At 42.5% G+C, this 22,747-nt stretch overlaps 1 protein-coding gene across 4 annotated transcripts in view; it reads right to left on the minus strand.

The window, feature by feature from the left end:
* LOC147885627 (uncharacterized) overlaps window positions 1-22,747 on the minus strand; it is a 94,069-nt gene that overhangs the window by 66,633 nt on the left and 4,689 nt on the right. For all 4 annotated transcript variants that reach the window (XM_087396678.1, XM_087396679.1, XM_087396676.1 and 1 more), the window contains 7 exons: window positions 11,751-11,883; window positions 4,743-4,792; window positions 4,531-4,620; window positions 3,815-3,931; window positions 3,500-3,615; window positions 3,240-3,374; window positions 524-659 (listed from right to left, as the gene is read on the minus strand). In XM_087396678.1, the coding sequence (XP_087252804.1) occupies window positions 524-659; window positions 3,240-3,374; window positions 3,500-3,615; window positions 3,815-3,931; window positions 4,531-4,620; window positions 4,743-4,792; window positions 11,751-11,883 (777 nt within the window). The remainder of the gene's footprint in view (window positions 1-523; window positions 660-3,239; window positions 3,375-3,499; window positions 3,616-3,814; window positions 3,932-4,530; window positions 4,621-4,742; window positions 4,793-11,750; window positions 11,884-22,747) is intronic.

A 22,747-nucleotide genomic window follows, 5' to 3' on the forward strand; every position in this document is an offset into this window, starting at 1 on the left:
ATGAAAGTTCTCTTTGTCACGATCAAATGGCCATGTTATTTTTAAAGCTTTATCAAATTCTGAAAGCAGCACACAGAACTACTACAGTGATACAGATGAGTTTGAAAATCAGGCATTTCATTTCCCTTGACCCAATACCAGAAGATGTGTGTACTAATTGCCTGTAATAGAAACTTGACTTCAAAATCCAGGTAATGAGCAGAATTTGGATGAACGCCTTTTGAAATAATTGCACTACTAGTAAATGGAAGAAAACTAGCATCTCATAAGGAATATACAAAGCCTGACTTTATTACAGTTTTTCAAGCATCACATTCAATGAAGAAGGTAGAAGACGCCTGTTTTTAGCGCTTGAACTTTCAAAACCCTTCAGTTTTGGAGCATGATCTATTTTGCATCACATGATTAACCACTTGGTCATTTTAAACTTCATGTATGCTTTCGCACAATGTACAGCCCTTCTTTGCCTAAAGCTGCAAAAACAAGCCTCATGTAAACACCATCACACTTTTCAAACAGCTACCTGCTGAATAAACTTTTGAAAGGAAGAGAGCTGGGAATGTCGCATTAATTTCCACAAATGGTCATTCAATATTGCGCGTTCTGTATCACCACCAGGAGGATCGTTGAATGCAATTTCTTCAGCATGTGAAACGATACTGTGTTAACAATGACAGAATCTTTGTAAGAAGTACGTATTGTAAAGCTATGATCTATTAGCAACAAAAGGGAAAAATAGAAGATCACAAAACAACACTCCCTAAACAAAGCACCTTCACTTAACTGGATTCAGAATGCCCTTGCTGAGAAGAAAACTGAAATGCACAAGAAAAACAGGCATATGGAAACAACCGGGACACAAGAAAACACGTACAAAAGATAATCATGTAGATCCTTTTAAGAAGAGATATGGGTTCATTTCCACACAAACTGACAAAACTACTTCAACTAATACAAATCCGCACACCCACACATACTTGAGCATCCACTTATACAAAGTCTTCATACTGATTTCTGTCGGCACTCCAGAGGTGAAGGGCAGACTGTGTTTCATAAGAGCTTGAACTTATCATGCTACACATGGACATAATGTTTTGCCAACCATCATTGTATATCAATAGTTTGAACATATATACTTAGTAGTTATTAATAATCAATAATTTCAACAAAATCATAATCAATGATACTAAAAGGACATCATTATTAGCTTCACGTGAAGGGGAAAATTGTCCTAAACAAAGACAAAAAAAGGAGCCCCATACCAACACAATCCCTAGCTGAGCTCTAGGGGCTCCATCACACAAGTTTATTCTTGCTCATGGTGACATAAAGGCGATCCACAATTGGTATCCATAATGGTTATAAGGTGATCAATGATTTATTGGATGCATTATTACACATTTTACTCGTGCATTAATTATCCTTACTATCATATTAATTAGTCGTTCCTTGATCATATGGATAGCAAAAATTCAACGAGCTGCAGAAAGTTGTTTCAGAGGGAATCCAGTAGAAGGAGCTTCGTGGGTCCCCCAATTTCATTTCTTTTTTGTTCACTACACGAAATCCTTACTTTGAGGCTCAAATAAAGATAGCAAGAAAACCCTTAAGCTCACAAATGTATATTTTTTAGTGTTCTTTTTCATATCTTTCCCATTCACAACTCAAAAAAGCTCACAAAAAAATGCAAAAGCTCGCATGCAAAGCTCGCAAAAAAATATTCCCCCTCAAAGGGCTAATGATTTTACTTAAAAATCTCAAAATATTCTCCAGTAATGAGAACTGACCATGTTTATAAACATCTTCTCGCCTTTGTGGCCCATTTGTGAATCCTTGAATAAATCAATGATATTGCTTACATGTTGCAATTACTTGATGGCGTTTCAATGCACTCAGTCTTTCATCTCAGCAAACTAAAAGAGAAATTGGGTGCTGGAGATAATATGGTCTTTGATGATAAACACATACTCGAGGATCTATCCAATTATGTGCCCCATGAGCTGAAATGTCTTTTGGATTATACAACTTAGAAACAGGACTGTTCCAGAGCTTAAGAATAAGTGTGGAAGGATTGTTTAGAAGAAGATAGCACTTGAGAATGTACTGATTCTCTTCAGAGCCAACTCCATCAGTTCATGTTTGGACATAACAATGGCTAGTGTTAAGGAGGTCATGTTACCCTCCATCTATCGTAAGGTCATGTTAACCTACGGTCATGTATCCTAACCTTAGGACAGTTAGGACCCTTGGTACGTTTGGGGCTGTCTTAGGGTTGAAACCCCTTAAATACCCTGTGCCTATGTAAGTGTGAGCTTAGGCACATTTGGGTTGTTCTTGGGAGTGGGGCCTTCCAAAGACATCTATGCACAGATTGAGCTGCATGGAATGGAACATGCAGTCTTACCTGGAACAACTATGGCCCGAGCTTGTCTGGCCTCTAGCTCGGGAGTGATCTTGCAGGATCTACGGTTGGGTGGTGATGCACTTGCCTACACCAAATGTGTCCCCCTGTTTCGTATAGTGACCTTTGGTAGTCTTGCAGTTAGTTGGGAGATGTGAGATTTTGACAGCCATGAGACCAACCCTTCTTCATTCTCTTATGTACATGACCAAGATTTGTGCAGCCAGGAATGCTCTACTCTTATTGCTTTTCCTCCTTGTCGTACACAGCTGAGATTTGTGCAAATTTGCTTCCTGGTTCATGTCCAACATTTCTCAAGTACATAAACCATAGGATTCCCCCTTCCCCTTGCTTCATCTTCAACCTCACCATCTTGATAATTACTCTTTTTAAGTGTCAAATGTTTTCTTGATTACAAAGTGAAACTTTGGTGCCATTTCCATTTGATTTTTCTGGTCCTAATCAGATGTATCCAAAAGCTTACAAGCACAAAGAAAAATCCAATATTCAGCATACATGTATACCTTCCGAACAAGCATACATATTAGCTGGACTTTCCAAATTCTGCACGATATTTTGACTCCCCTCATTCTCAGACTTGCCATTAAATCAACCTAGTATGCCTAAAGTTGAGGTGTGGACCGAGAACAGAAGCAGCCATCACAACAACAGCTGTTCAAATTTACTATACATCCTCCCAAAATCTCACTAACCCACAAAAGCTTGCAGCACAAAGAAAACTGCTTAGAAGCTCTTTCCCATTCGAAACTGTTTTAAGCAGTAATAACAAGTGTTTATTGAAAGGATAAAGCAAACAACTAATTATATTGACAGCTACCGTTGATGGGCATTTCTGAAATTCCCAGATAAAGTTGCTTCCTGTGTTGTCATGAGAGCAAGAGGTGGGCTTACTGTACGCAGAAATATGGAGCAAAAAACAAAATATGCATACAGCAGAAATTGTCCTTTGTACCTGCCAATCAGCACCAGAGAACATCATGAGCTGAGCTGCACATTAAACTCCAATGGATATTTAATACCTTAAAACTAAAGCCTTCACAAAACAACATATTATCTAAAACTTCATATCATCCCTACCCAATTGTCTTGGCCAAAGATCGGGTGAAGAAGACTATGTCGAGAACAGGTTTAAATGTGTAAGAGTAGAGCTCGCTGATTGCAGACGAAAACTTTGCCACATCCTCTGTAATGCGCTGCCAAGATACAAACCAGAAAACTTAACATCACATTGACCAACGTTAAGCTGCGATATCCTTGCAAACCTGATGCAATAGCACCTTTAACATATTGACCTACTGCAAACATCCTTGCAAACCGATATATTGGCACCTTTGACAATTACCAAATCAGAATTCAATGCAAATGCTTCTGCAAAAGAATAATGGACTTTACCTGATCTGGATTAGATAGACCTCCTAGAGCAGAAGCTACATAATAGACTCGATTGCTAAGATAACATTCATGAAGATGCTCTGTAAGCCTCTGCTGAAATGACAGGCTTATGATGGCCTGGACAAAAAGGCCAAAAGCTAATCAAGGCAATTACAAGCAGAGTAGAGACAAACTATATCAACCCTTTGTGCATGGTTACTTCATAAACATCAAAACTAATAACTAAATGTGTATCTTACTAATGAGCATACTTTATTGCAAATAAACTCAATCACACAAACCACATTTGTACCAAACTATACACAAATCACATACAAATAATTTTTTTTCTTTATGTGATTACAAAAATGCATCCTTGTCTGTATGCACAAGTCTGTATAATAGATACATGTGTTTGACCACAGTTGACACCTATGTAGACACTTTTACATAAAGCATATTTATACATTGATAAATATAACAATGCAGGCATGCGTGTGCACGTGTGTGTGTGTGTGTGTGTGTGTGCACGCGCATACGCAATTGCATGCCTGTGCGTGCATCTAGGCATGCGTCCGTGTGCGCACACATATGCACATGAGCACATTTTATGTGGATGTGGGCAAGCCACTGTTTACCACAGCAGATGGCAGAGCAGCACGAGCAAAGTTTTGCTACATCGGTTGTGAAACACAGATGAAGATTTAACAGAAACTCGATGACGTACATTGACATACCTGCATGTACTTCAAGCCACTGTTCACCATAGCAGCTGGCACGGCAGCATGAGCAAAATTTGCAACATTGGTTGTGAACGTTGACCAATCCTGCCAGAAGGATGTAAACAGAATTGCCTTCACATTGGTCCTAACATGGCATTATCATCCCTCTCTTATATTCCTACATTTTTTCCTACAAACAATCGTTAGAAATTACAGCTAACATTCACCTTTGAAACAACTGTCTGGCCCGTTCGTCCTTCTAGAGATGCAATCCGCTCTACACAATGTGAACAACAACAGAAACCATAAGCTCATCTTGACCAAATAGAAACACTAATAAATCAAATATCGTTATCAATTAACAAGGAGTAACTTGAAAGGCTTTCAGATATTACAACGATAAATGCATCCAATGTATCAATCATCCTTTTTTTATACATGCAGCATAGCTCGTCGCAAGAGTCAGGAAAAAGTGTCTTATGCATAAAGATAGCATGGCACGATGTATTCTAGGTAAAGGATTATCCTCCCCATGGAAGTTAAGGAAATTGGTCAGACAAGGCTGCCCTTTGTGTGCTTTGTTGTATGCTATAGTGACTCACCCCTTGCTGTTATACATGGATAGACTCACTGCAAATGAAACAGTTACATGGACTCTAACTGCTCCATGGTCGTGTTTTGGTTGCACAAGCACAATAGGTGGTATTTACTTGCATGTAAAGTGGTGTTCCCATCTCATAAGTACTTGTGCGCATAACACACCTGGGTGCATGTTTTTTTACGGTGCATAGTGCATCATCGACCTTGCAAAGTATACCTGATGCACATAATACTTTTTACCCACCTCAACTTAGGTGGTATTGAGTTGCATGCAATGTAGCACTCCAATCCTATAAGTACTTGTAACACCTATTTCATTAATTTTGGACTTTTTGTGTTGTTTTTGGACTAAGCCCAAAAATCCTTCCCAAATGAAAACTTTACTTTATGAAAATATCCTTTCCAAATCAAAATTTTACTTCCTAAAAAGTTTCTTCCCAAATCAAAAGTTCACTTTGTGGCACTGTCATATTCACATAAAAATATTGTTTTTTCAATCTATACTTTTGCACCCTTTAAGGTGATGACTCTTTCCTTTTTCCCAAAACACACTCATCATGATCTCCAAACACTTATGCAAACTCTTGATCTCTTCAGCCTGAATGCAAACTCTTGAGCTCTTCAGTCAGGCTGAAGGCCTGGTTATGAACTTCAGAAAATCAAAATTGTTACCCCTACAATTCAGAATCATTTAGCCTGAAGCTGATCATCCTTCTGGATCTGCTGCTCCTCCCCGACCTCCTTGCTGCACTCCCTGCTGCCCCTCCCCCTCCCCTCCCGTCAGCCCCTCATCTTCCCTATCTCCTGCCTCTCTCAGCCCATCCCCTTCCCTCGCCTCTCTCTCCTCTCAGCCTGCCCCCTCCCTCCCTGGCCTGCCCCCTCCCCTGCCTCTACGTCCTCTCAGCCCGCTGCCCCCTCACCTGCCTCTACCTCCTCTCAGCCCTACCCCCTCCCTGGCCTGCCCCTCCCCTGCCTCTACCTCCTCTCAGCCCGCCCCCCTCTCCCTTTCCCTTGCCTCCCCTCCTACTCCCCCACCTCCCCTCTCCTCACCTCCTCTACCTTGGCCCCTCACCCTCTCCCTAGCCCCCTCCTCCACCTCCTTTCCCCTCTCCTCTCTACCTGTACTCCCCTACACCACCTCCCTCACCCTCTACCTCTACTCTCTCCCTCTATTCTCTCTTCCCCCCTAATCTCTCTCCTTTTCCCCTCCCCTCTCTAGCCTTTCCCCTCTGCCCTCTCTAGCATATCCTGTAACAGCCTCTGTTGGTCAAACGGAGCTTAATTGTGTTCAAATCGGCCTTTTCGCCTTGATTGACGAATGGCTTCCCATTCAGTCAAAACTCGATCACTTCCACCGGCAACAAGACAAGTAATTTGTTCTAAAGACGAGTTGCAACAGCTCAAAAAAGATGTAGAGCTTGAAAGCTCTACTTCTCTCCATGCCTGCATCCTTGGATCCCATCCTTCTAGGTTACAAGCCAACGATTGGAAGCTCGCAGCGTTATTTGGAGACCTCGCACCCCATCTCACCGACATTCGCTTATTGGGAAGAGATTTCTTCCAAGTGGTCTTTGATACTCCGGAGTCTGCGGCCACAATGCTTCAAGCTAACCCGATGCCACAGTGCTTCAGGCTAACCCTCGGGTGCTAGGCTGTAGGAGGATCTTCCTCTCACGCTTCTCCTTGGGCTTCGATCCTATTCAAGAGAACAACTAGATCTTTTCCCTCTTCATCAGGTTTCCTCGCCTCCCTTCAGACTACCATCGACTCCTTCCTTCCATTGGAGCCGCTTTTGGTTTGGTCGCAGAGATCCCCTCCCCTCCCTGGCATGCCCTCTTCAGTGGCAGAGGCAGTCGGGTCTGATGAGGTGCCCAAAGTTAGGGTCCTAGTCTTCGACCTTAACATCACGGATGACCATAATATGCTTCAGCATTCGGATGGCTCCTTTCACTAGAGAGTCGAGATCACAGGTAAGCAGGACCAGATATACAAAGCTCTTGGGCACTTTGCTAAGGATTGCCCAAGGAAGAAGGAAAGGCCCAAGTGGTCTTCTAGTGCCCCCCTTCCTCGCACTGGTCCCTCGGCACCATCTTCTCGCCTTACACCTTGGACGTGCGCTACCAGGCCACCTCCAGCGTCACACTCAACTTCAACCGCCTACCTAGGACCCTCAGCAGCAACCGGTCTTGGACCCTCAGTTAGGCCCGCACCTGTTCCCCGTTGGGTACCGGTTAGGATTATTTATCCTCCCTCCTCACAACAGGACACCCCCCCGCCCCTAACCCTCCTCAGGCTTGAGTGGATGATGCTAGAAACGACTCCACCCACGTCCCAGGAGTTGCAGATCAGGAGGGGCCTTTTGATGCTTCACTCCCCACTAGAGATACTCTAGATCCTCCAGGGGATAGGACCAGTGATGATGCTCATTCTGATTTTCAGACTCCTAAGTCCTCTCGGGTGCAGACCCCTGCCTCTTTTGCTCCTTGTTCCACCTCCATTGATAGAGGCAAGGGGGTTTCCCCTCTGTCACCCTCACCATCCTCGAGTGCGATCATTCTTTGTACTCCTCAACCAAGCATGATTCACTGGAACTCATTCTCTATACTGGCAGATTTCGTGAACATTGAGGGGTAGTAGTTTGTTCCCTCCACCTTTGAGAATGTTGTTTTGGGAATCGCTATTGACAAGGCATCCCCCTCCGCACGTGTAGGGGTTCTTTCTCCAGTGATTTTCCTTCCCTTAGCAAAAGGGATACTACTCAAGAGAGGTTTGTTTGAGTTACAAGGTCGGGTAAGATATTTCATCCGACGTCCTTGCATAGATGAGGATCATTAGCTGAAACATACAGAGCCTAGGCAACGTACCACACATCGTCGTAGTAGGCAGCTGATTCACAATCAGCTACATCCAGGTGTTACTAGGGGCCCTATAGATATTCATTTTATTCAGGAGCACAAACTGAATGCTAGAGATTGCGCCAAGTCAGGAAAACTTCTTTCAGATCATACCTTTTGGTCATCTGCCTAGGATACTAGAGGAGGTACATTCATTTTAGTTTCACGGTCTTTTTTCCCCTTGGTTGTTAGACATGGAGTGATCATTCCCTCTACAGCTCAATGGATTATCCTCTTACTTGGGGGACGTAAGGTTGGCTTTCTGGACCTTTATGGCTCCAACAATAGAGAGGATCATGTACTCTCCTTGGCCCAATTGCAGATTCATGGGTTATTGGAGGTGACTTCAACATGGTTGAGTTGCCTTCTGATGAAAAAGGGGGTAAAGAGGGTGGCATTCACTCTCTAGAGAGAGCAGCCTGGGATGCCTTCTTGTTTCGTTTCAGTGTGGCAGAGATGCTTGGATTGATTGATGTCTTTCACACTCAGACTCAGTCTCTCTTGTTTTCGTCGTCGAACAGGAGACAAAAGATGCCTATATAGGGCCTTGCTCTGCAAGATGGTTGTGAGCGGACTTATGCTTGGGTAGGAGCTGTGGAAGGACCTTTTTATTTGCAGCATACAGTCATGCACACCATCTTCGCGGGGAGGCTGGATGGATAGTACCAAATGGATCTTCCACTTCAGCTCGTCTCAAATCTCCTTACTCCCCTCTCATGGCAACTATCCTAAAACCATGGGCCAGCTTCAGGAGTACTCTTCGGAGGGTTCCCCCTTCCTCTCACGAAAAGATTGATAGGCAGTGACTCATATGGAATGACAGTATATTGGATGAGCATGGTAGACCACTGGGTGCCTCTTCTTACATGCAGTGGTCTAGTTGGGAGAGTGGACCTGCATCCACTATGGGTGCCTGGAAAGCTTTCAAAAGCTTCCAGAGGATAGGAAAGCTCACTTGGTTAGTCATCTCAGAGGGAGTTTAGGCAGAATTCAGCAGATCGATGCAACCTTGCCAGTGGATGGATGGATACAAATGACATGCCTATCACTTGCTCCACTTGGATGGCTGCATTCTCAAGTACATGCATTCCACTTCAGGTTATTGCAATTTGTGATGTGCATGAGGATCCCTAGCTTTTTATGTGCATTCAACAGGCAGGCTGTCCAGATCTTCAGATCACATCTTGCTAAAGAGAGCATTTCAGCCGGTCAAGATTATAGGCTACGTGGAGATTGGTTCTGACTTACAGTGGTCCCTGGATCCTGACCCTCTTCTCATTTCCCTGGGATCTTGGAGGCTATGGTTTTATGGAGATGTACCTATAAAGTTCCTGCAATGGGACCTAGGAAAGTGGGAGTGGATTGATGAAGGGCACCAAGAGAAGAGCCTTCCCTTCTTTCGTTACACGTTTCGTAATGCCAGGAGATTTCAGCTCAGTTGTAGAGATTGGAGGCCCTCCAGAGCTCATCATTGGGATGCCTTTCATATTTATGTTGATCTGCTGAATGTTTTTGGGGTAGACTCTAGAAATCCCACAGGAATACAAAAAACACTCTCTTTTTATGGCTTTCTATTCATGGTGGGATTGCAGTGAACCAGTGGAGATCCAGGTTTAGGGCTAACACTACTTGCCCCCGTTGCCATGCTGCTATGGAGACTATTGTTTATAGGATTGCAGACAGGCACGGGCTATATGGAAGGGGGCTGCCAGGATTTTCAATTCTTTTACAACTTCCCGCTTCATCATAACTTGGGGCTCAGTTGCTTGGCTTTTCCTTTCGGCGCCTCAGGTCTTCTTTGAGAGACATGATTCTTCATGGGCTATAGCCATTAGACAATACTTGATTGAGCCATGTTCTCCGGATGATGTTCCTACCTCACCCTTCAGGATTGTGCACACCTCAGTAGACTCTTCTTGGGAGATACTAGCGAGTATATCAGCGTGGCATATAGGGAGAGCCAGATGCATAGAGGCATTGGATGGATCCTAGGTTCACTCCTCTCAGACTATGGCTAGTATATGGACAAGCACCATACACACAATAATGGTCATCTAAATGGGCATGCAGGGGTCCTCGCAGGCAGCTTCTCCTAGAAGGGCTGCTTTCCTCAAGGAATGGAGGGGATCCCCCTTCTTCTCTGAGTCTTCCACAAGGTTGAGATGGCATTTTCAGCCTCAACATTGGTTCTTTTGTACCTCTTTTTGAGGAATTTTTTCTCATGCACAGCATGATGTATTACCGCCTTGAGCTTGCTCTAGCGGGTTTTATTCATACTTAATGGAAGTCTATTTTTGGGGAAAAAAAAAAGTTACCCTTGATGGATGCAGTCTAGCACCGTATTGTATTGGCTATTACACCACCTGAAATAGTCAAGCAATTGAGTTACCCATTGCAATAGAACATGTCGCACATAGATGCCACAGAATGGGTTATGCAGAAGGTACAAGCAAAGATAGGAGTACTGGAAATTGCCTATATGGCCACTCCATGTTACTTAGAATTGTCCATCCATTCTTATGGCATATATGTCCAAGGCCATGGTTGTATTGTGGAGGACAAACCATCACAAAAAAGCTTTGAGACTCTTACGATATGAGTTACTCTGCTCACCTAAAATGTATGGTGGGCTGAATGTCGTTAATATCCAGTACCATGTATTGGCGAGAAAAGTCACAATACTGCGTACTTTCTTGGGTCAGGACCAGCTTGAACACTTATGGTAGCAGCTTTATGCACAAAGTTGAGTTATGGAACCTGTATTATTGGGATATACTCTTTGGGTATATGCAAGGCAAGATTCCAAGATGTCCTTACACAACTAAATTGATTGCTGATTGGAAAGAAGTGTTAGGATCTCTGCAATGATCGGCCTCCACAGTTTGGGAATCCATATGATGCAACCGTTTGGCAAAAATAAGAATTCCACCTGTTACATGTGTTAGGTGCTCATGCTTAAATGAGACTGTACTGCGTTGGCTATGGCAATGCACAGATACGAAGGACTTCTTCCATCGCTTATCGAGGTGTTTCGCTCCTCAATTTCTAGTATGCTTTTCTCCATGAACTTTTAGATCTTTGAGAGATAGAACAGAAGATTGGAAAATAAGGCTTCTTTTTTAACATGCATATGCTACTGGGCAATCTCTGCACATATGAATTACAGGAAATATCCTTCTACACCAGTCAGCAACAACTGACAAGTATTATTTCTTCTGTAAATTATTGCATCGATCCTTATATGACTGTCTACAGCTCCAGGAGCTAGACCAATCCAGTTTGGATTTGTTTTTCCGCTGTTTTTGGTTGTGAACCACACGAGAAGTATGCTCATTTGTGGGTGCTTCTTCTTGTACATTAAAGCATTAGAAATAGTAGTTTTAAATTACAAAAAAGTCTGTGTTGTCTGTGTGAGTATGTGCATGTGTATGTGTACAAGTGTGTGTGGGCCTATCTACATATTTTTTGTCTCACAGATTAAAAGCAAAAACATGTTCCGTCCAGATGTGCAAAAATTTCCCTGCTGTGACTTGGGAACAAGGACATAAATGGTCAACTACTACTCAGGGCACTGAGAAGCTAGCATAAAATAGTACCCAAACAGAACCAAATAAGATATTCCAATACCTTGACTTGCATAGAATTATCAAAACCTGAAAAGCTTTAGCATAAAATAGTACCCAAATAGAACCAAAAAGGATATTCCAATACCTTGACTTGCATAGAATTACAAAAACCAACCTGTTAGTAAGGTGCGGCTGTAAAGAAGGCATGTCTGTAATGCAACATACATTGCCTCCTTCGCCCAGAATGAAGGTATACAGATTCTTAATATTTTCAGTAGCCTGTTTGCAAAGACAGCATCCACTGCAACCTGCAATTTATTAATAAAGTTTAGCTCCAGCATGAGTATATCATGAAACTGATCTTGCAGAAGGCTTTCAATTATACTGATAAGGCCCTTGGTGTACAGGTAGGTCTCTCTTGCAGAGAGAAAAACAAGCTTATAATACAAAATAATTCAGAGGGCTCATAATACAAAAATATTCAAAGGGGAGGTTGGAGAGAGAGAGAGAAAGAGAGAAAGAGAGAGATTTTAGTAACATCGTCAAAGGCCAAATGGCCCATGAGACCAAAAAGCTTATAATACAAAAATACATGGCAGGAGAGCCTACATGCATGTCCCAAACACTATCTAGCTATTTTATCACAAGGATAAAATAAGATTAAAAAACTTATAACATGGCGATCTGATATGCAACCTGAAATCTGGAGATCTACATGATGCAAGGGCATAAAAGCTCCTATGCCAATGAGATGACATAGGTCACTAGCACTAGGGGAGAAGGAAGCTGAAAGAAAGATGTGGTCCTTTATATATACCTTTGTAAGACTAGAATATATCCAATCGTACAAATTCAAAATTTTGTTGTTCTAAAGTCCAAAATTCTACAATGAAAATAAAAGAGAAAACGAAAGAGAATAAAAATGAGCTACAAAAAAAAAAGAAAGAGACAACAGCTAGACATATCTTGCAATGTTTATGTCGTCGGCAGTGCTTATGTGGTCCTTTGTCAAGCCTTGGCCATCATGCTGCAAACTGGACAGGACCGTCAAATAGGTCGCACATCCCGCATCTGGTAGGCTGATCCAAATTAACCACAAAACGAATGCCTACCTGTCCGTAGGCTTGCCTTTGAAATGCTGCCTTGCCTGGATGAAAGGTGAATGACTGTGTTTGCTTCACTAATATGCCAATGATATGTCTTGATGAACCTTTTGTGGAGCTAATTGGATGAAATGCACACTCTAGATAGATCCTGTCCTTACGCTACACTATAATTAGCAATTCGTAGGAATTTGCCTCCTAGCCATGGCAGCTCAAGACAAGAGTCCAGGACTAGGCACTCCAAAATGTACCATTTGCAACCACTAAGCCTAGTGGCCACCTTCAAATTATGCACTAGTCCACTTAGGACACTTAATCATCGTTATCAGGGAACGATACCGTTCCCGGCATATCCCCTACCGGAACGGGAACATTTTAGGATGGAGGAACGTGGGAGGGGGAACACGGACACCATGTCATAGGACACGTCATCAAATCACATTGAAATATACTAGGATATGAAAAAAATATCACTTTTCTCAGCTCTAAACTTTCCGTTTCAGCTTTAGACCTTTAAGAACACACAAAAATCCATAGAAAGCTGAAATGTACATTGATGAAGATGCTTGCAATGTGCATATTGCCATAGAGTTTCAGAATACTATAGTTCAAAGAGCATATAAATACGCAAAATCCAAGAACAGGAGGCCATGCTTGCAGCCTCAAGCCTTAATCCCTCAATGCAAAATAGGAAATTTTGGCTCAAGAGTCAAGTACATGATCAGGCAGTCAACCCTAAAGGTCTAAAGGTGGCATACTGATAGAGGCCTCCCCCATCCTCCTCCTGAGCCTCATCATCATCCTCATGGTCGAGCATCCTCTATGCATCATCCTTGTCACATTAAAATCCAATATATGATTCAGGAGTGTACTCTGCCCAAACTTGTTAAGCAAATGCATGTTCGCATTGACAAGTACAAGGTCATTTGCCTTCTAAACCCCAAGCATGTTCCTCTTTTCGGACGCAATCTTTCCAAAATTGCTCCACACGCTCCAACACCTTGGCTGAGTATGCGAATGGCCAAACTCTGCAACAATGGAGCATATGCCCCATAGTCTCCCACCAACAAACGGAGGAAAAATTAAACAAGTCATTCTGTCCATCCTCCAAACCAAACAATCCTTTTATTTGCCTGTAATATAACATCTCCTCCCGCACGTCCCTTCTATCATCTGCATTTGAGACAAGTCATCTCGATATTATCTCCCATCCTTGCACCACCTTTGGATCAGTCTCTTGCCCTTTTCCTTGAAATTCTAGATCCAAAACAAAGGCTGCAGCTTCTAGAGAGAGAGGGTTAAGAGAAAAATAGAGAAATGTGATATGCGAGTGAGGATCACCCTTTTCCACAAATGACTCTCGAATAGTTTTCTATTCAGTGCTGCTAGGTTATGATTACAAATCTCAAAGTTCACACTACCAATGAGTCTAGAGGTTTCTAAACATGCAGGAGCATCTGTTCTAAATGAGGCAGCTACTAGCCTCTATTCTTGTCTTGGATTGATTTATGACGTGACATGATATATCCTGTAAGAGACTTACATCAACCATTGCTAAGCACCAAGGGCTCATTCTCTACAGCATTGCTTATTGAGGCATTATATTCCAACGAATGCAGAACTGAAGGTTTGTCATGTGGAAAGCTGTCATATAAGTTCTATTGCACATCTACTCCTCTGTAACTACAACAACGACATTCCAGATTTATTATGATCACCCCATAACATGTGACTCACGTCCCAGCCACTTCTGAGCACGTGGACTAGAGATTACACTCCCGCTGTTGGGATATTTGTGATCAAGGGCTTGCTAGGTGCATGTGTGCATCCACTAGCAGTCATATGGTTGTGTGTGTGTGTATGTGTGTGTGTGTGTGTGTGTGTGTGTGTGTGTAGAAGAGGCACACTTAGTGCCGTAGACCATGACACAGGTGATGATGTAATGCAAAGGCCCCCACATGGGGCAGTGCCTATGATTGTGGAGTTCCTATGATGTAGGAGTTACCTCCGTTGATGTAGGAGAGGTGCCACTGATTTAGGCTACCCTCTCCCCATTTCTATAAGAGAGAGTTGCAGAAGAATGTGGGATAGAATAGATGCATCATGGCACAAAGAGAGAGAGCTCAAGTGAGGCAAAATCCATTGTATTAGAATGAAGGAACATCCTCCATTATATAGAGTGAGAGGATAATGTAGGCACCTCCCCTATATCAGTGGCAATCAGCCCCTACATCAGTGGGACTGGCCTAAATCAAAGAAACCTCCCATGTGGGGGCCTTTGTGCTTACATCATCACTTAGGTCACACACTAGACACCTCATAGCACTAGATGTGCTTCAACAACACACACATACAAACATGTAACTCCCCTAGATGCACACATGCACCTTAGAGCAAGCCCTTGATCACACTTATCCCAAGATACCCCCCCTCAAGGGTTTGCCTCTTGCAATGTCAAGGATATATCTAGTCTCATAGTTTCTCATGCCATCTGATGGTGGTCACACATGCCATCTCATGGTGGTCAATGATAAATCCATGGCTAGGATCTCATGCTAGCAAAGGTGCCCAAGGGTCAAGGTTTACAAAAATGGGATAGACCAAACACACATATCACATGGCCTACATCATATGGTGACCAGAGGTGATTTACAAAAGACAAAACACATAGCATTCTTTTTGGAGTACTACTCCAGGCAGAGAACCTCAAAATTTGACTAAGTAATGATAAGCAAAAATTCAAAGACAAATTGCTCAAAAGGCAAAGTCCTTGTCTTCTATCACAAAGTTTGATGCTTCATTTGTTGATGGAGTTCTCTCTTCAACCAGATTTGTCATACTCCTCTTTTTCTCATGGTAAAACTTCTCAGAGTGATTATTCTTGCCACAATAAGAGCAAGGGTTGATTTTATAACAATCCTTCTTAAGATGATTGTTTTTCCCACAATGTTTACATGCCTTGTACCTGCTCTTTGAAAACTTCACTGCAAGTGCTTTTGTATGCATTTTTCCCATTCTTGAAGTATTCTTTCTTTCCTCTTCTTGTAAGGCACTGATGATGCCCTCTAATGTGAGTTGAGAAAGATTCTTCAAAGTAGTAACCACATAGTCAAAGTCTTGAGGCATACTCTTTAAGAACACTACCATAGCATCATCCTCACTGACAGGAGAAAGAAAGAAAGAGAGAAATTTTATTAGAGTCTTCGGAAGACCGATGGGTCTATGAGACTGAAAGATAACCTGATACAAACCACAATAAGGGTGGAGCTACTAAACGAGCATCATCACCCGTGCTGAGTCCTAAGTCTGATCATACATAGTCAAATACATCTGGGTGTAACAATGAAAAGGAAAAAGACTGGAGCGGAGCTGAATCCTCCGTATGTCATGTCGCCCTTTGGCTGGTGTGTAACTGGTGATGAGACGCTGGCGTCTGTCAAGGGGTGCCGTGCGTCTCGGTCTCCTGGAGGAGACTCGACTCAAGACCAGAGCCACTGTGACTCCCGTGGGACGTGTCCTCGGTCTAAACAGCGATGGGAGGTCCCCCAGAGTGATCTGTGTGTCCCCTCGATGCCTCGTGTGTCATGTTGCAGTCGTCGAATCGGGGTCTCTGTCATGTCTACGGCTAGAGACTGGATGATCAATATCACTCGATGGAAAGAACTCTGTGACCCTGCTTTGAGAGGTGTTTGGTGGTGTGGCCAAGCCCCACTGTCGCCTAAGTAAGTACTCTCTGTGTCAGACCCCCTCATGAATGAAGGCGCGAGGCATCTCTGGATCTGGGTAGGCGAGGAATTTGGAAAGGGGCCCGAAGCCGTCTCTGAGAGACAGTGGTAGCGACCTCGGATCTCGTAGTACACTAGGCACCTGAATAAAATGCTCCTCCGACTCAACCTCCTGACAGTTGCACAATCTACATATGCAATGCTCCCTAGGGATCCCCTCTGCTCTGCCGCTCTCTATGCGGAGGCGGTGTGATGATATCCGAAACTGTCCGATGTCCTTTTTGCATCTGCAAGTGTAGAAGTAGAGTCATTGGCCTTTCCTTTACCTTTGGTTGTATTTGATTCACCTTCCTGAGAGAATTATGTTCCTGCCTTGACTAAGTCCCATAAATTTTCTTTCATAAGCATAAACTTTATCTTCATCTGCCAACTATGAAAGCCTTGGCCATTGAACTTGTCAATTTTATAAGTAGCCATGAAAGGATCTTATCTTTTTCAGGCAGTGTCTACTCTCTTACAAAATGACTAATCTTGCTGAACAAAGAAATCTCCCTCACTATACAAATGTAGATTGCTATAGATAAATTCAGAAAAGCCTAATTGTTTAGCATATTCATACCCAGTTGGCTTCTCCCAAAGTTTCTTGGCCGGGGTCTTCTTCGCTTTAAACTTTGTCCTTCTTGTAGTCTTTTTCAAGTGCTTAGCATTGGAAGAACAATCAGAACTTGGCATCTTGACAAGAGATTAGTCCCAACTTCAATCTGAAATTGCATTCTCTGATCTGTACCTTAGCATCACTTCATTCCTCAATCATCATCCTAGCATTTCTCTAGCATCAAATTTTTAAAACTGTCAAAAATGCTTTGTAGAATACTAGCTCAACTTGAAGGGCAGAATTCACACAACTGGAGAAGAGTTTGAGAGGGCTTTCTGTGCAAAACTAAAGCTTTAATACCAAGGTAGATTCAACACAGAGCTTGGGTGAAATAGTACGCCATTCGATCTGGGAGAGTTGTGCCTTCCTCGACTGTTTTTTCCTCGCTCCAACACGCATTGGTCTTTAAAATTCACCAGTAGCAAGCTCTAGACATGGACTAACTTGTGCTGGAAGGGATCTAGCAATGAGTGAGCACAGACATGGAATTGCGCAATTTGTCGTCAGCCTCTGCTTGGATCAGTGCGGGTGATATAGACCATCTCTGGAGGAATGCTCTGAGCCAAAGGTGCGTCCCATAGGGTAGAGTCTTCAGCTAGGAGGGCTTGGCAAAAGATGCAAGGGATGGGGAGAACAAAGCTAAGCCATTTCTAAAGAGGAAGGAAGAAGAAAGCTTCAAAAAGAGGTGATGGAGAAGATGATGAGGTGGCACTACAAAAGTGAGTTCTCCAAAGCCTACCAGCTCTGATACCAAATGTAGAAGAATGTGGGATAGAATAGATGCATCATGGCACAAAGAGAGAGAGCTCAAGTGAGGCAAAATCCATTGTATTAGAATGAAGGAACATCCTCCATTATATAGAGTGAGAGGATGGTGTAGTCACCTCCCTTATATCAGTGGGAATCAGCCCCTACATCAGTGGGACTGGCCTAAATTAAAGGAACCTCCCATGTGGGGGCCTTTGTGCTTACATCATCACTTAGATCACACACTAGACACCTCATAGCACTAGATGTGCTTCTACAACACACACACACAAACATGTGACTCGCCTAGATGCACACATGCACCTTAGAGCAAGCCCTTGATCACACTTATCCCAACAAGAGTCACCTCTCTCACAATCAATAGAACACACTTCCGGTTTGCATCTTGTATCTTGTGTTCTCACTTCTCTTCCAAGATGCATCTCTTCTATCCCACGTTTTCCAACATTAGGTTCTAGATCTTGTCTATCCTAGCATTAGATGCTCTCTCTAGCATGAATTCCTAGTTTTTTCAAAGATTCCTCATCATCTCCATTTTCCCCTTTCCTTCCAAAATTTTGTGTGAGCTTGTTCTCTACCTACAAGCAACCATTCCCAGAGCCCTTTCAGACCAAGCATCCTTGAATATGGGCGACCTCCTGGCTGCAAGTAATTAGAAATATATTCTCGCATACGCCCGTGCCGATAGCTTCTTCGCTTGGCGAACTTTCACACAATTCTGCCCAATGCCTTGACTGTTCGATAATTCCTTCTAGCCACGGGTGGGCGACACCAGAAGCTCCCTTGTGTCCAAATCTGAGGCCCAATGGTTGTTCTAAAGAGGAGTAATCACCAAAACTACAGTTCAAGAAGGTGCACTTCTCCTGGGTGACATAGCGCACTATTCTACCTATCACTGCTGGTGCTTGTTCTTTGGTAATCAAGCTTTCATTTTGCTGCAAATGCCCCTTGAATGCACTCTTCAACAGTTTGAATTTTTCCCTCCATTCCTTGCCTATTGCTGGATTTGATTTTTGACAATTTTATGCTCAAAATGTTGAGTGGTCAAACTTATTTTTTGGGGCTTTTCAGAAAATCAGAAAGTTCAGTATTTGTTTGCTTCAGTCGACCACTGATATGGTCTTTGACTGATTACTTTGACCACATTTGTAACTGATTCAAAACTTCTATGTGAATGGTCAAATAGTCTTTAGTCAATAATTATTCATATGATGGACTTGACTTTTGAGCATATGATGGTGTTTTCTCATTGAGGGGAGGTAGAAATCATGATGTTTTTGAGGCAAGAGTCGAGAAAAATCTCATGAAGACCTTCATCAACAACAAGCACAAATTGAAGTGCTCAGAATAAGGCGTGAGCATAACATGGTGGAGACATGCCAACATATATGGAGATGAGCAAGTATGGTATGCATATGGTGAGACAAACTTTATGGAATTCTCCTCTACAATCATGAAGTTTATGATCACTCATAGTGGTGAACAAATGGATGCAAATGTTGATGACTATGTTTTAAAGTATGTTTTCTTTTGGAAATGTTTTGTACTTCTCAAGTACAACATTCTTGCTGATGAGATATTCCTGGTGCTACCATTGAAAAAGGGAGATCTACTCTCTTCACATTTTAATTTCATGCCAACTTCATTGACAAATGACAAGATGTATATGGATGTCAAGATCAACATTGAAGGCTTCCTCAAAGTTTTCAAGATGAAGGATGATACTCATATTGCTTGTGAGTCTCTTCAACAAGAGACATCACTTTTGGACACTAGAAAGCTTTAAGATGATCAAGCATTTACAAAGAATGCCAAGGCAAATCTGATTGAGGAAAGTACTTTAACAAATGCACAAACAAACTTTGTGATAGAAGATAAAGACTTTGTCTTTTGAACTTTATTTATCATCACTTGGTCAATTTTTTAGGTTCTCTACCTGAAATAGTACTCCAAAAAGAATGTTATGTATTTTGTCTTTTGTAAATCATCTCTGGTCACCATATGATGTAGGCCATGTGATGTGTGTTTGCTCCCATGATACCTCTTGCAGACATGAGAAACTAGGTCCACACAAAGGCCTATGATTAATCCTTGTACATGCAAGGAAGATAACCATTTGGGGGGGTCTATCCCATTTTTGTAAACCTTGACCCTTGGGCAGCTTTGCTAGGATGAGATCCTAGTATAGATTTATCCTTGACCACCATGAGATGGCTTGAGAAACTATGTGACTAGATGTATCCTTGACATAGCAAGAGGCAAACCCTTGAGGGGGGGTATGTTGGGATATTTGTGATCAAGGGCTTGCTAGGTGCATGTGTGCATCCACTAGCAGTCATATGGTTGTGTGTGTGTTTGTAGAAGAGGCACACTTAGTACCATAGACCATGACACAGGTGATGATGTAATGCAAAGGCCCCCACATGGGGTGGTGCCTATGATTGTGGAGTTCCTATGATGTAGGAGTTACCTCCATTGATGTAGGAGAGGTGCCACCGATTTAGGCCACCCTCTCCCCATTTCTATAAGAGAGAGTCACCTCTCTCACAATCAATAGAACACACTTCTGGTTTGCATCTTGTGTTCTCACTTCTCTTCCAAGATGCATCTCTTCTATCCCACGTTTTCCAACACCCACAAGGCTATGCCCATAGCTCCAATGTCCCATACCACTAGAACTGTCCACAAGAAACCTTCAGCACAGCATATTGCTTTCCAAAAAGCGTGCTAGCTAAATATAGCCAATTGGCCCTTTGCTAGAGTTCTAAGCCCTCTAGCCCCAAGTTGGTGGTCTACTTTCCTTCATCCCAAGGCCCCCTAACCCTGCTGGACTAAGTCCACTAATTGAGGATTGGCATCCAGGTATATAACAATCTTAACTTGTCCTTTGAACAGAGTGAAAGGTAAAGGAAAAACAACTGTCCACTTCATAGAATCATGTACGCCAAGTAATCCTTGTCACATTGCTTGTCTTGAAGTCTTTTCTTCTAATTGCAATTGTGAGAAATGCCAATTTAATGCTGATGTGTTTGGACCCCATGATTTAATTCACATTGTTGAATATGTCAAGGGCCATCTAGTTCACGTCTTATTTGACAATGGAAGTACTGAGCATCCCCAGGCTTCCTAGGAGCCATCGCTACATCATTAATCTCGCAAGGAGCCATTGAATCTTGGGAAGAGTTAGTTCAAGATCTTCGGGTAGAGATACAAGATTACTCAAAAGATTTATCGTTTCATGTTATGAGATTAGATCGTGTAGACCCTTGATTGGCATGGAGTGGTTCTTTGCAACAAATCCTTCTGTAAATATTGACTACACAAATTATGTAGTAAAATTTTAAGTTAATGGAAAGTGTTTTACTCTTCACGGGGATCTTTACAGACCTATGGTCAAGATTTCCTCTCAACTTGATTTAAATTTACATGAGTCTAATGATCAATATTTTTGTTCTGCTTTGGAAATGTTTCAATTGTTGCAATCTCAAGATTGTGAGGCTTTCTGGTGTGTAAGGAAACCTGAACTGTGTTTTGATAATAAGTTAAGTTCATTGTTTGCAAAACACACCCTATGAAGCATGTCTCAATTGCATATGCTCATGCATAAGCATAAGCATATGCTTCTCATAACAATACTTCAGCCATGGATTTGGCTGCCCACGTTGATGAGTCAATGCTGGGTGTGCAGTGTGCAGATGGAATACCCATTGCTCGGTATATTTATGACATAAATCAGTCGATGAATCTTATGCCTTGGCTACTGAGATAGCACTGCCCACATTGATGAGTCAAAGCTAGGTGCGCAGTGTGCGGATGGAATACCCTCGGTATATTTATGACATAAATCAGTCGATGAATCTTATGCCTTGGCTGCTGAGGTAGCAGAAGTAATAAGTCGAAGCTCTTCTACCCAACTAATATGTGAGATTCTGTCTAATTACTTAGACGTGTTTCGAAAGGAACTACCAATGGGTCTACCTCTGCAGGGGCCGTTGATCATCGGATCAATCTTGTGCCTAGTGCACAGCCTGTGTTCAAGCAGACCTATAGGACAAGTTCGACTGAGAAGGATGAAATTGCGCGGCAACTTCAAGAATACCTCCAGTGGGGTCAAGTGAGACCTGGCAAATCACTTGGGGTGCACCAGTGCTGCTGGTGAAGAAAGACACTGGTATGCGTCTATGTAGACTACAAGGGTCTTAATCGATTAACGATTTAGAACAAATATCAGTTACCTTGGATGGGCGGTCTCATCAATCGGCTCTGCGGAGCTAAGTATTCCACTAAGATCAATTCGAGAACGGGCTATCATCAGATACAATATTTGAGAAAGATCTTTGTACGACCACATTTTCGTACGAGATTTGGACAATATAAGTTCTTGATTTTACCATTTGGACTCACTAGTGCACCGATAACCTTTCAGCAGATGACGAACGATTTATTTCTTCTATATCTAGGAAGGTTTGTAGTGGTCTTTCTCAATGACATCTTGATTTACAGCCAGACTCTTTTGGAGCAGGGACACCATTTGCGGATAGTGCTGTGCCTGTCCATACCTAGAAAAGAGAAGCTCTATGCTAAAGAGAGAAAATGTGAGTTGTCGAAACAGGAACTCACATACCTTGGATATATCATTTCGATAAATGGTGTCGGTATTAACTATGAGAAAGTCAAGAAGGTATGTGAGTGGCATATTTTGAGAACAATTACCGAAGTCAAATCCTTTCCTTTCTTGGATTTGTGAACTTCTTCCAGCTTCACCTCTAGAATTATGCTAAGATAGCATTACCCTTGTCACATTTGTCCAAAGGGGGGTGGATAAGGGTAAATATAATAAGTGTAGACCCATTGTGTGGACAAAGGAACTTGACGCCTGTTTTAAGCAATTAAAACTTGCTATCACTACAGCTCCTATATT

The sequence above is a fragment of the Dipteris shenzhenensis genome, chromosome 25, assembly GCF_047967505.1.
Source record: "Dipteris shenzhenensis isolate YYH24624 ecotype China chromosome 25, Dip_SZ_1.0, whole genome shotgun sequence".
Taxonomy (NCBI): domain Eukaryota; kingdom Viridiplantae; phylum Streptophyta; class Polypodiopsida; order Gleicheniales; family Dipteridaceae; genus Dipteris; species Dipteris shenzhenensis.